Below are 13028 nucleotides of genomic sequence, written 5' to 3' on the forward strand. Positions count from 1 at the left end.
ATAACATTTATTTCTGTCTGTATTAGGTATAATTTTGATTCTTGGAGAGAATTTTCTTATTTAGATGAAGAAGAAAAAGAAAAAGCAGAATGGTATGTATGCAGATCATTATAGAAGGAACACATTTATTCTTTGGTATCTGTGATGATGGAAAAAGTAAGTCATATATTCCTCTGGTGTGTCTGTGTGGTGCCGGGAGTTGAACCCAGGGTTCTCATGCATGTTAGGCAAATGCTCTCAGTGAGTTATATCCATAGCCTCTATTTTCCCATTTTATAAGCTTTTTTGATAGGAATTTTGAAATTTCTTCTCACAAGTTAAACTAAATGGGGCCAAATCAGTAACTGATTGAGCTTATGGCTAAAGAATTTGCCAATATTAGCTCAGTCCTGCAAATTCTCCTTTGTTGTGGTTGCTTAACCTAGGTTTCCTTTTAGTTTCCTCTGAGCATGTAAAGAAATTCTTTTGATATGAATGTCTAAAAAACTAACTAAAATACTATTTTAAGTGGAATCACCCTTTATGCTAGTAGTGAAATAGCATATTATCCTTCTGTGAGATTTACACATAAATTTAGGAAGTACTAGATTTTTAGCCATGCCATTTATAAGCATTAATTTGTTTCTAATATTTTCTATTTTATAGTCGTGATGAGAGGAGATGGATTGAAAAACAGAACAGAGCAACAAGGGCACAAAGAAAAAAAGAGGAAATGAATAGAATAAGAACATTAGTTGGTTAGTATGATTAATACTTTTGTAATTTATTTTTGAAAACTTCTTTAATGTTAGAAATGTAGAAAATTAACTTTTTTTCTGGTAGACAATGCTTATAGCTGTGATCCAAGGATAAAAAAGTTCAAGGAAGAAGAAAAAGCCAAGAAAGAAGCAGAAAAGAAAGCAAAAGCAGAAGCAAAACGGAAGGAGCAAGAAGCAAAAGAAAAAGTAAGGTGACATCTTTGGATCTGTTTCTTTTTAGTCTGTGTGTGGTACTGGGGTTCCTGGAAACCCTTCTACTCTTACTTCCGGGCTACACTCCCAGACCTATTTTTTTATATATATACTTTTTTATTTGGAAACAAGGTCTCTTAAGCCAGCGTGGCTTTTTTTTTTTTTTTTTAACATTATAATGTAGGCTGGGCGTGGTGGCGCACGCTTGTAATCCCAGCATTTGAGAGACTGAGACTGGAGGATCGCAGTTCACGACAGCCTCAGCTACTTAGTGAGGTCCTCCCCAACTTAGTGAGACCCTGTTTCAAAATAAAGAATAAAAAATAGGGATAGGGCAGGGGGTGTAGCTCGGAGGTTGAATTCCCCTGGGTTTCATCCCCAGACCCACAAAAAAAAAAAAAAGAAAGAAAAATATAATCTAGGGCTGGGTGTGGTTTCATACACCTATAATCCCAGTACTTGGGAGGCTGAGACAGGAGGATCACAGGTTAAAGACCAATCTCAGCAATTTAGTTGTTTCAAAATAAAAACTAAAACAGGGCTGGGGGTGTAGCTCAGAAGTAAAGCACCCCTGGGTTCAATGCCCAGTACTACAAAAGGGAAAAAAACGCATATAAATTCCTTTAACATTATGCTTTTATCTTTTTTTTCTTTCTTTCTTTTTTTTTATGTACTGGGAATGGGACCCAGGGGTAGTCTACCTTTGAGCTACATCCCCAGCCCTATTGTTTATTCTTTATTTTGAAAGAGGGTCTCACTGAGTTGCAAAGGGCCTCAACTGGGTAGCTGAGACTGTCTGCAAACGACAGTCCTCCTGTCTCAACCTCCCAAATGCTGGGATTACAAGCATGTGTTACCATGTCCGGCTATAATGCTTATTTCTAATATGTTTGTTTTACATTTGCTAATAAATGCTTGCAGAACTTTGCCAGCCATGTTTCCCAATTCACACTTGAGTCTTTGATCATTTGATAAGCCTTTTTTAATCTATTGGCAGATTGGATTTTAATAAGATTATAAAGCACTTAGGATTACTCATTTTTTATTAAAATTATTTTGCTCTCCATTTTTAAAGCAAAGACAAGCAGAATTAGAAGCTGCTCGATTGGCTAAGGAGAAAGAAGAAGAAGAAGTTAGACAGCAAGCATTATTGGCAAAGAAAGAAAAAGATATCCAAAAAAAAGCTATTAAAAAGGAAAGGCAAAAACTTCGAAACTCATGCAAGGTATGTTAGACTGAGCAAACACACCAGGCACCAGGTAAGCCAGGTTGCTGTTAAAGCTTAAAAATACTTTCTTTCAAGCTGGGTGTGGTGGCGCATGCTTGTAATCCCAGCATTTGGGAGGCTGATACTGGAGGATCACAGTTCGCAGACAGCCTCAGCTACTTAGTGAGGCCCCCTGCAACTTAGTGAGACCCTGTTTCAAAATAAAGAGTAAAAATAGGGCAGGGGTTGTAGCTTGGAGGTGAAATGCCCCTGGGTTCCATCCCCAGACCCGCAAAAAAAAAAAAAAAAAAAAAAAAAACATATGTTATATTATGCAAATATAGTTAAACAGATACATTTTTATCCTGAAATGTAAATTTGTTTCTAAATTAACCTTTTCTAAATTTCATGTATGCATGTTTCAGAAGGTAGTTCTGGTAGTTTAACATTATACCATAAACCTGTTTTTTAATATTCTGATACCTGTATTAAAATCTCCTCGATTATATCAACAATGTCTCTTTGGCTGATTTAAACAGATGGGATCTAAGGAAGGTCAGTACAAAGCCTTCAGTTGTAACTCCTAATCATCTTTCTTACAACCCTCTAATTCTGTAATAAGCCTCCAACCAGCACTTCTCCCTCCCACATTGCATTTATTTGTTGAAGAAACCAGATCATTTTTCTGAGGATGTTTCACTATTTTGTTTTAGTTGATTGTTTCTAGTGGTATAAAATTAATTTTTATCTTTGAAAAAGTTCCTTTAGAAATTAAGCTTTCATTTTCATCTAATTAAAGGGATACTATTTGGGTAAATACTGATAAATTTATTCACATATAACTTTCACTAAAAGTATTAAACAAAAACTAAAACGTTTTTAAATGTAATTTTGTCCAAGAGCTGTGTGTGTGTGTGTGTGTGTGTGTGTGTGTTACTGGGGGTGGAATCCAGGGGCTTTTCTACCTCTGTGCTATACCCTCAGACCTATTTTATACTTTATTTGGAAACAGGGTCTCACTAAGTAGCTGAGGCTGGCTTTGAACCAATGCGATCCTCCTGTCTCAGCCTCCCAAGCGCTGGGATTACAGGCATGTGCCACCATGCCCAGCTAGTCTTATATTTTAAACTGGTAAAGCCAAAGAGCAATATTGTTTCTTATTAAACAGCATCGAATTAATGAACTCATGAATCTCCAAGCTATAATAGATTGATTGCCACAGAGAATATTCTGTACTATACTACTATAGTTAAATTTAATAAGTAGGCAAATTGTGTTTTTTCATGACTGTTGAGCTCTAGACACTGGTATGTACAGTCTAATAAATGCTATCATAAATCTTTGGTTAATTACACAATTGAAATTAACCAGCCCAATCATTAGGCTTTGAAAGAGGTTCAATAAAAGCACAAACACTGGTTGTCTCTTCAGGCATCTTGGTAAAGGAGAGGAAAATCAAAATGAAAAAAAAGTAAGTCCTTTCCCCAGATTTCACATGGGTAGAAGATTGTTTTAAGAAGGCTGAAATATATTTAAATGGTAAAGAAATGGGCTCAGGGCAGGGTTTGATGTCATTCTCCACCTACAACTCACTCACTGTGGGACCTGCTGGAGTTCACCTCAATACCTTGGTGCCTCACTTTCCTACCTATACTATGACTAAAATAATAGCTAGTCATAGAGGTGTGAAAATTGAGATGATTCACTGTAGTACTTGGCACATGCAGCATATAATGTTAGAATTTGATGAGATACCTAAAAAGGACAGTTAGGAAACAGTGAATTGGTCTTGAGATTATATATAAATCAGGGTAAAAATTATGGCATTTAGTAACCTTTATTGCTTCTTGCCAGCAAGTTAATTTATTCATCAAGTCTAGTGAGCATTTACCAAGTGGTTATAATTAATGTGGATATAATGATGACACAGTCCTTGCCTTCAGAGGAATCCACTCATTAGTGAGGGAAGATGACAAACCAGTAATTCACGCTTCAAGATGAGTAGTAGGGTGAGTGGGTGCCATAAAGGTAGTCAAGGAAAGCTTTCTCTTTCTAGTAGCATTTAGCCATGTGAAGCAGTATGCACATGGGTAAAGAGATGAACGAGTATCAAGTATTGTGAGAATGCAGAAGGGTGAGGATTTTTGTTTGTTTGTTTTTTGCTGTACTAGGGATTGAGTCCAGGGCATTCTACCTCAGAGCTACACCCCCAGCCCTATTTTATTATAACCTGTTTTGAAAGAGGGTCTCCTAAGTTATGAAGAACCTAAGTAGCTGAGGCTGGCCATGAACCTGCAATCCTTCTGTCTCAGCTTTGCAAGTACTGGGATTACAAGCGTGCAGCCCCCACACTCAGATGAGATGTGAGGTTTAGTGAGCATGAGGTATATGAAAAGTAGGAAGAGCAGGTTCTTGAAGGGCTTCCTATATCTAACTAGAGTTTAAATCTGATCCTGTGTTAGTTTGGGTCAGGGTGGTCAGGGAAGACTAGAGGCACAGAGACCAATTAGGAGTCTTTGCTACAGTTCAGTTGGTTTAAAAGTGTTGTGGCCTAGCTGGAAGTGGTAGTACTTGCCTGTAATCGCAGTATTTGGGAGGTTGAGATGGGAGGACTGCAGCAATCAGCAGGTCAGCAATTTAGCAACTCAGTGAGGTCCTCCACAACTTAGTGAGATCCTTTTTCAAAATAAGAAATAAAATAGGAGCCAGGCATGGTGGCCCACACTTATAAACCCAGTGCTTGGGAGGCTGAGACAGGAGGATCACACAGGTTTGAAGCTATCCTCAGCTACTTAGTGAGACCCTGTTTCCAAATAAAATATAAAATATGTCTGTGAGTATAGCCTGGAGGTAGAAAAGCCCCTTGGTTCCACCCCCAGTACCACAAAAAAGTAAAAGAAAAAGAAATAAAATAGGGTGGGAGTGTAGCTCAGAGGCAGAATGCCCCTGTGTTCCATCCCCAGTAGCTCAGAGGCAGAATGCCCCTGTGTTCCATCCCCAGTAACACACACACACACACACACACACACACACACACACACACACACACACAGTCTAATGCAAAGTCTACTCCCAAAAAAGAATGTTGTGACCTACAGTAGTGGGAATACAAAAAAATAAATGAGGAGATATTTAGGAAGTACAGTAGGCTGCCTGTTGGGACTGATTGTGTGATGGATGCAGTAAGGGAAGAATAAGGGGGGTTTTTGTTTTGTTTGTTTGCGGGTCTGGGGATGGAACTCAGGGGCATTTGACCTCCGAGCTACACCCGCTGCCCTATTTTTTATTCTTTATTTTGAAACTGGGTCTCATTGAGTTGCAGAGGGCCTCACTAAGTAGCTGAGGCTGTCCGTGAACTGTGATCCTCCAGTCTCAGCCTCCCGAATGCTGGGATTACAAGCGTGCGCCACCATGCCTGGCTAGAATGAAGTTTACATGTGCCTTAGTGAGGTGCCTTGGTTTCTTACATGAAGTACTAGATGAATGAGGGTAGCTTTCATTGAAATAGAAGATAGAAGATGAAGAAAAGTCAGAAGTAAAATATTTAATCTAGGACATGTAAAGCCTTTTGGGACACTCAGATGGAGATACTCTGGATGTACACGTCTAGAGAGTTCAGTAGCTGCATTATCACAGAATCTTCCACATCTTTATTGATCTAGAAACTATGCAGGTGGATGAGAGCCTGGGTGAGAATACAGTGAAGGGGTGGAAGGTGGGACCCTGGCAAACACCAGTACTTAGGGTACTTTTGGATGTCTTGGGAGGTGTCAGGGGCTAAAAGAGCATTGGGAGTTAGTGAGAGCCAAGTCACATGAATGAAAGAAGCCAGAAGGAAGGAAGGGGATATGTGCCAGCAGCGGCCTTTAAAGCACAACAAGTATTTTTCAATTACTTCTTGTATTTCGGCTACATCATTGCTTTTCTATTCTGAGCATAATCCTTGATTAGAATCTTTGCTAATGCTTGCAGTTTCTTAGCATACCATATTAGAATCTTTTTTTAATTTCATATTTTAGTTTTCCAGTAGATTTTCTAATTCAACACATACTAGGTAGAACAGGCAGCTGAGTCATACAGAATTTCTTGTTCTTTAAATAGTACTCTGTGGAATCATTCTGACTCTCATAACATCCAGAAGCATTTTGCACCATCTTCTGTTTGTTCCCCTATCCATGCTTGGTATAATGCCCTTTATTGCAAGCTGGGCTGAGAGAGCCCTTGGAGGTACATTGTCAGTGCAACTGGAGATGGACACAAGGACACTGTGTACATTCACATCAAGAACCTCTGGGAAGCTTATGCTTATGGTCATGGTGATGCTGTATTTGAAATTACTTTTGAGTATCATAGATATAAAATAGAAATATTTGTGTTGTGGTTTTAGACCTGGAATCACTTTTCAGACAACGAGGCAGAACGGGTTAAAATGATGGAAGAAGTGGAAAAACTTTGTGATCGGCTTGAACTAGCAAGGTAAACATGGAACTGCCATTGAAGTCTTTTTCGAGGTCTTAGAATAAAGTTCAGTCCCTCCCTTCCTTTTTTGTGGTATTGGAGAATTAAACCCCCTGCTTCATGTGTCATGTGCTCTACCATCGGGCTAAACCCCCACCCCTCATCCTTCTTTCTTTAGCTTACAGTGCTTGAATGAAACACTCACATCATGTACAAAAGAAGTAGGAAAGGCTGCTCTGGAACAACAGGTAAGAGAAGAACACATCATTTTTACTTCTATTTACACTTAGTTATTTTACCCCACTATTTCTCCACCTAGTAAATGGACTACTTAGAGGAAAGTGTGTGATTTTTCTTTGTGTTTCCCAGTATGTTTATATATAGTGATATTGATTTAAATTGGATTTATTCATTTATTTATGGCACTGGGGATTGAACCTACTTCTGAACTATATCCCCAGCCCTATCTCATTTGAAACAGTTTCACAAGGTTGTAAAGGGCCTTGCTAAGATTTTTGTGTTGGCCATGAACCTGCAGTCCTCCTTTTTCCCTCTCCCAAGTACTGAGATTACTTACATGCACCACCATGGCTGGCTTAAATTGGACTCTTTTTCATTGTGGTGGTGGGAATTGAACCCAGGGGCATTCTACCTCCAAGTTATACCTCCAGCCTGATTTTTTATTCTTATTTGGAAATGGTCTCACTGAGCTGCAAAGGGCCTAAGTAGGTGAGGCTGGCTGAGAACCCGGATCCTCCTGAGAACCCAGATCCTCCTGTCTCAGCCTCCCAAGTACTGAGATTACAAGCGTGTGTCACCATGCCCAACTCTTAAATAGGATTTAATGTTTCTTTTGCCATTTATAGTGTTAATGATTTGTGGTATGTAACCATCATAGTTTTTATAAAATAACTGTTTGATTATTCCCTTTCATGGGAGAGCCTTTTGAGCAAAAAGAGAACACCTTTTATTTCTTTTTTTTTTGGTGGTACTGGGGTTCCTGGAGCCCTTCTACCTCTGGGATACACTCCCACGGGCTACACTCCCAGACCTATTTTTTTAACTCTTTTATGTGGAAACAGGGTCTCTTAAGCCAGCGCACCTGGCTTCGAACCAGCGTGATCCTCCTGTCTCCACCTCCCAAGCTCGGGGATTACAAGCGTGCGCCACCACGCCCGGCTTACACCTTTTATTTCAAATAAGAATTATGCCCATAAATTGAATTCAGTTCAACAAATATTATTATCTATCTAAAGCACTATGCCTAGGTGATTTTGGAGAAAAGCCTAATGTTTTTGTTGCCATAAAGGAGTTCAGGAAGAGTTAATGCTGAAAAGAAAAGCTTGAGAACCAAAAAAAGGGCTTACACTAAATACTGTCATTAGATAGGAAGGGCCAAGCCTGCATCTGAACAGTCAGGGAAGACTCAGTGGAAGCTTTGAACTTGAACCACCTTAGGAGAAAGACAGTGTTAAAATGAAGTAAAGAAACAGCATAAACTGTAAAATAGGTAAGAGTGGAATGTTATGGGGAGGAATAAGCAGGTTTTTTAATGTCATGACCAGTTTCCATTACTTCAAGATCTTTTGAGTAGCAGACAGTTCAGTATCTTACTAATTATCTGGCTTTAGTGGACAGATACAAAGTTACTAGTTGTCTCACTGAGGATATGGACTGAAAGATGGGAATCAGGAAAATTTTTTCAAAGTTAGAATAACAGTGATTTGACTGGTTCTCATGGAGTAGAGCAGAAATAAAGCAAAGATGACTATGGTAATAGCTGACAGAAGCATCAAGGTCAAGTCAAGGGGTTTTGTGTGTGTGCTTACTTGAAAGTGGAATAAAATGAACAGTAGAATTAAGATAGAGCAGAGACCTTTTTCCTGTGTCTTTTGTCTTTTTGTTGTGGATAAATGAGGTTATCCACTAAGAATGAATGTAGCTTAAAGAGAGAGATTAGACTTAGCCTGGTGTGTGAATAACCCAGAGACCACTGGCTTGCCAATTAGTGTCCCTGGTCTATAGAAACCTCATGCTATGAGCACAGAGCAGGTCAGGCTATGGGTGGCTCTTGGTTCTTCAAGCTGACCTATGTAGCCTAGAAGTTTGAGTTTTCGAAAAGCTGCTACCACTGAGTTGAGGATCACATAGTTTGACCAGAAAGGGAGTATATTTACAGTTAGCAAGATGCTCTAAGTCCCTGACTTACCTATAACATTTGTGTAGATAGAAGAAGTAAATGAACAGATTAGAAAAGAGAAAGAGGAAGCTGAGGCTCGTATGCGACAAGCATCTAAGAATGCAGAGAAGTCAGCTGGCGGAGGTGGAAGCAGCAGTAAAAACTGGTCGGAAGATGATCTGCAATTACTAATTAAAGCTGTGAATCTCTTCCCAGCTGGAACGAATTCGAGGTACTGGTTTTCATAAAACATTTCTTCAACACATATTGGCTCCTGAAGATGCAGAGAAACACCCAAATAGCAGCAGTGATTATAGCATAGCTTGCAGAGATAAACTTGAATATATAAAGGCCATCTTCCATGAAATTCTGTGCCTTAGAGAAAGTGGAAAGCAAGGTGCATTTTGAACCTGCTGATCTTATGCATTATACCAATACATACAGCAAGAGACTTTATCGGTTGCTCAGTAAACTGAAAATCATGAGAATTGCATCTTAACTGCTATCTTGGCTTCTTCCAGTCATGGTTTGTGCTGAGGTCTAGCTCGTGTCCAGTAGATTCCTTTGTTCTTTGTTGCTTCTCACCTCACACCAGAGTCAAAGTCTAGGTACAGAACTCAAAGAAAACTTGGAGAGCCAGCCTTCCTCCTCCTGTTTTTAGTCATCTCTCCTTTTCTTAAATGTGTGTTAATTGGAAGTATACACAAATGAGTGGTTCTGTTTCTGTTGACTTGTGCACAGACTCTATAAGATTTTTTACAAACTTAAAACCAACCAGTATTATATTTATTTGATTTCAACATAGGAAAAACAACTATAGTCAAAGCAATAGCAATGTAAAGTAAAAGCATAATTACACCACCACAGTTTAGAGTCCATTCTATAAATCAGAGGTTCCCAGATTTTACTTTAAAGCTCCCTTTTCTTTCCTTTCTTTCAATATTTATTTATTTATTTATTATTTATTTTTGCGGTATTGGGCATGGAACCCAGGGACTTTCTACCTCTGTGCTACACACCCAGCCCTATTTTTATTCTTTATTTTGAAACAGTCTCACTGAGTTTTAAAGGGCCTCACTAAGTAGTAGCTGAGGCTGCCCTAAAACCTCGGTCCTCCTGTCTCAGCCTCCCAGATGCTGGGATTATAAGCATGCATCACCACATCCAGCTTAAAGCTCCCTTTTCAGAAAGAAAGAAAAATTACTCAGTGACTCCTGGAAATATACCTTCTTTAAGTAAAAGGCACAATGGCAAATTTGCAATCTTTTATATATCTATGCTTTGTTTCAGCATCCACCCCTCGGGGTGTTAGTATTGTCTATTTGCCCTAAATTTTATAACTAACCCTTCTGCAGTAAAAGTGGAATGGTATTTGCCAGTTTTGTTTTTCCTTAATAATATTAAACTCTTGTACTGGTTGCTCTAGATGGGAAGTTATTGCTAATTACATGAACATACATTCATCTTCTGGTGTCAAAAGAACTGCCAAAGATGTTATTAGCAAAGCAAAAAGTCTTCAGAAACTTGGTGAGTTACAGGTTTGAGAAACCAATGTGATACCATGTGTATATATTTTTAATTAATTTATGCAGTTTAATGTCTAAGATCTGGTTAATGTATTAATTTTTTTCCACTTCCCAGACCCTCATCAAAAAGATGACATAAACAAGAAGGCTTTTGATAAATTTAAAAAAGAACATGGAGCAGTACCTCAAGCAGATAATGCAACACCTTCAGAACGATTTGAAGGTAAATTTTATTTTTCTAGAAGTAAAAAATGATAGCCATTACTCCAGGCTACTTGAGGATACATAGACCTGGGGCCTAAATTCAGAACAATAGGAAAATAAGATGTTTAGCAGACTAGAAGATGTAAAACAAGCATTTTCAGGTCAGTCACACATTAATGTACCTATTCATTAATAGTTGAAAATTGCAGTTCTTCCTTTAAGGTACCATTAGAGAAAGGAGCTCTGCTTGCTCACCAGGTACTACAAATCACTGTTAGATAGTATTATTAGGAAAGTTGAAAAAATAATAGCACTTTATCAAAGTTAGTTTCCTTATTTTGAAAAATGCACTGTAGTTGTGAAAAAAAATTCTTGTTTTTGAGGAGAAACATTGAACTATTTAGTAGTAAAGAGGTATTATTAAGCCAGGCATGGTGGCACATGCTTGTAATCCCAGCATTTGGGAGGCTGAGACAGGAAGATCAGATTCAGGAACAGCCTCGGCTACTTAGTAGCCCTCTGCAACTCAGTGAGACCCTGTTTCAAAATAAAGAATAAAAGAAGGACTGGGGGTGTAGCTCGGAGGTAGAATGCCCCTGGGTTTCACCCCAGTACTGCACACAAAAAAAAAAAAGAAAAAAGAAAAAAAGAAGAGAAGGTATCATTGTCTAGATATTAGTCTCGGATGGTTCAGAACATACATCTGTATATATAGAATGAAAAAAAGAAAGTATGGTAAAATGTTACATTTGGACAATCTCCGTAGAGTATACAGGTATTTTCTACTCTCCTGAGAGTATTTCAAATAAAAAGTTAGAAAGTATTAGGGTGCTATCATTGTCTTGAGTATATTCTAGCAAATTTTGGTAACTCTGAGCCAGTGTTTTTCAAATAACAAATCATGAACCATAATTAGATCATAAAATCAGTTTGGTGGATCATGTACAGAAAATATCAGGAAGCATTACACCTATTAGAAGGTGAATATTACTTGTGATATTTTGTTCATGTGTGTGTATGTTTGAGGATGTGATATTGATTTGTTTTTAACTATGACAAAATGCTTGAAAAATGTTTCATTTAGAGTATTTGTGAACCACAAATCCTTTCATTGCTAAAACTAATTTTGGATGTGCTTTCCAGATCATCATTCCAAGTATTTCTGGATTAATAGATTTGGCTTTGTAAAAGTTATCATTGTTTTCTAAAGACTGATTATCCACAATTTTAGGGTTGGAAAATAGAAGAAACTTAACAATGTTCTTTGGGGAGTTGGGGTTCTGGGTTTGCAAAATCTGGGATGTTGTGTTTAAGTTAGGCATTATTTGGGCTTTTTAATGAAGATGAGTAACAAAGGAGAAGTTTCAAACACTCCTCCAGAAGGTTTTTTTTTTTTTTTTTTTTTTTTTTTTTTTTTTTGTGGTACTGGGGATGGAACCTAGGGGCCTTCCACCCCCGAGCTACACTTCCAGACTTATTTGGAAACAGGGTCTCTTATGCCAGCTAAACAAAGTTTTTTCATTCATTATTAGCACTTAGAGGTTTATCACTTCTGAAATTAGATGCCTATGCACCAAGAGAGATTCGCCTGGGAAGGGGTTCCAAGGCAGTTTTCTACAGTCAGGCAAAGAGTTTTCTTTCTTTCTTTTTTTTTTTTTTTTTTTTTTTTGGGTGGTACTGGGGTTCCTGGAAGCCCTTCTACCTCCTGGCTACACTCCCAGACCTATTTTTACATTTTTTATTTGGAAACAGGGTCTCCTAAGCCAGCACGGCTGGCTTCGAACCTGTGCGATCCTCCTGTCTCTGCCTCCCAAGCGTGGGGATTGCAAGCATGCGCCACCACACCCGGCCACCACACCCGGCCAGGTAAAGTTTCCAAAAAAAAATTTTTTTCTTTAATAGGTCCATGCACAGATTTCACCCCATGGACAACAGAAGAACAGAAGCTTTTAGAACAAGCTTTGAAAACGTACCCAGTAAATACACCTGAAAGATGGGAAAAAATAGCTGAAGCAGTTCCTGGCAGGACAAAGAAGGACTGCATGAAACGATATAAGGTTATAAACTTTTAGTTTATATACTCTAATTTAAATTCTAACTTATTTTAGAATAAGTTAATAACATTTAATTTTTTGTCTATTAAGTGGGTAATAATATTATTGTGCCTACTTCAATACTACAATAGTGAGTGGGTCAAAATTATTACAACTTAGTAAGACCCCTGAATTCAATCGACCAATCTTCTAGCCCTGGCAGTTAATGAAGTCAGCCTCATTACTGTCTTAATCTTTACATTTATCCAATGTAAGTTATTCATATATTTGTGCCATACTGGATACATATATTTTTAAACTGACAGCTGATCACCTTTCTCCTAGGAGCTTGTCGAGATGGTAAAAGCAAAGAAAGCTGCTCAAGAGCAAGTGCTACATGCAAGTAGAGCCAAGAAGTGACGTAGTGACAATCTTCGTTGTGTGTGCGTTTTTATAATAAAACTGAAAATA

General features: G+C 38.3%; 1 protein-coding gene across 2 annotated transcripts in view; it reads left to right on the forward strand.

Moving 5' to 3' along the window:
• Positions 1-13004, forward strand: part of DNAJC2 (DnaJ heat shock protein family (Hsp40) member C2) — a gene marked incomplete at its 5' end in the record, with an annotated part of 36003 nt that extends 22999 nt beyond the window's left edge. The window contains 11 exons of one of the 2 annotated variants that reach the window (XM_080701886.1): positions 27-92; positions 646-737; positions 823-944; positions 2026-2175; positions 6545-6633; positions 6794-6863; positions 8842-9026; positions 10221-10321; positions 10436-10543; positions 12427-12581; positions 12903-13004. In XM_080701886.1, the coding sequence (XP_080558012.1) occupies positions 27-92; positions 646-737; positions 823-944; positions 2026-2175; positions 6545-6633; positions 6794-6863; positions 8842-9026; positions 10221-10321; positions 10436-10543; positions 12427-12581; positions 12903-12977 (1213 nt within the window). In that variant the 3' untranslated portion in view covers positions 12978-13004. The remainder of the gene's footprint in view (positions 1-26; positions 93-645; positions 738-822; positions 945-2025; positions 2176-6544; positions 6634-6793; positions 6864-8841; positions 9027-10220; positions 10322-10435; positions 10544-12426; positions 12582-12902) is intronic. The other variant, XM_080701887.1, reaches the window with a different exon arrangement.
• Between the last annotated feature and the right edge of the window lie 24 nt (positions 13005-13028).

This window comes from Muscardinus avellanarius (genome assembly GCF_963383645.1).
Source record: "Muscardinus avellanarius genome assembly, chromosome: 9".
NCBI lineage: Eukaryota > Metazoa > Chordata > Mammalia > Rodentia > Gliridae > Muscardinus > Muscardinus avellanarius.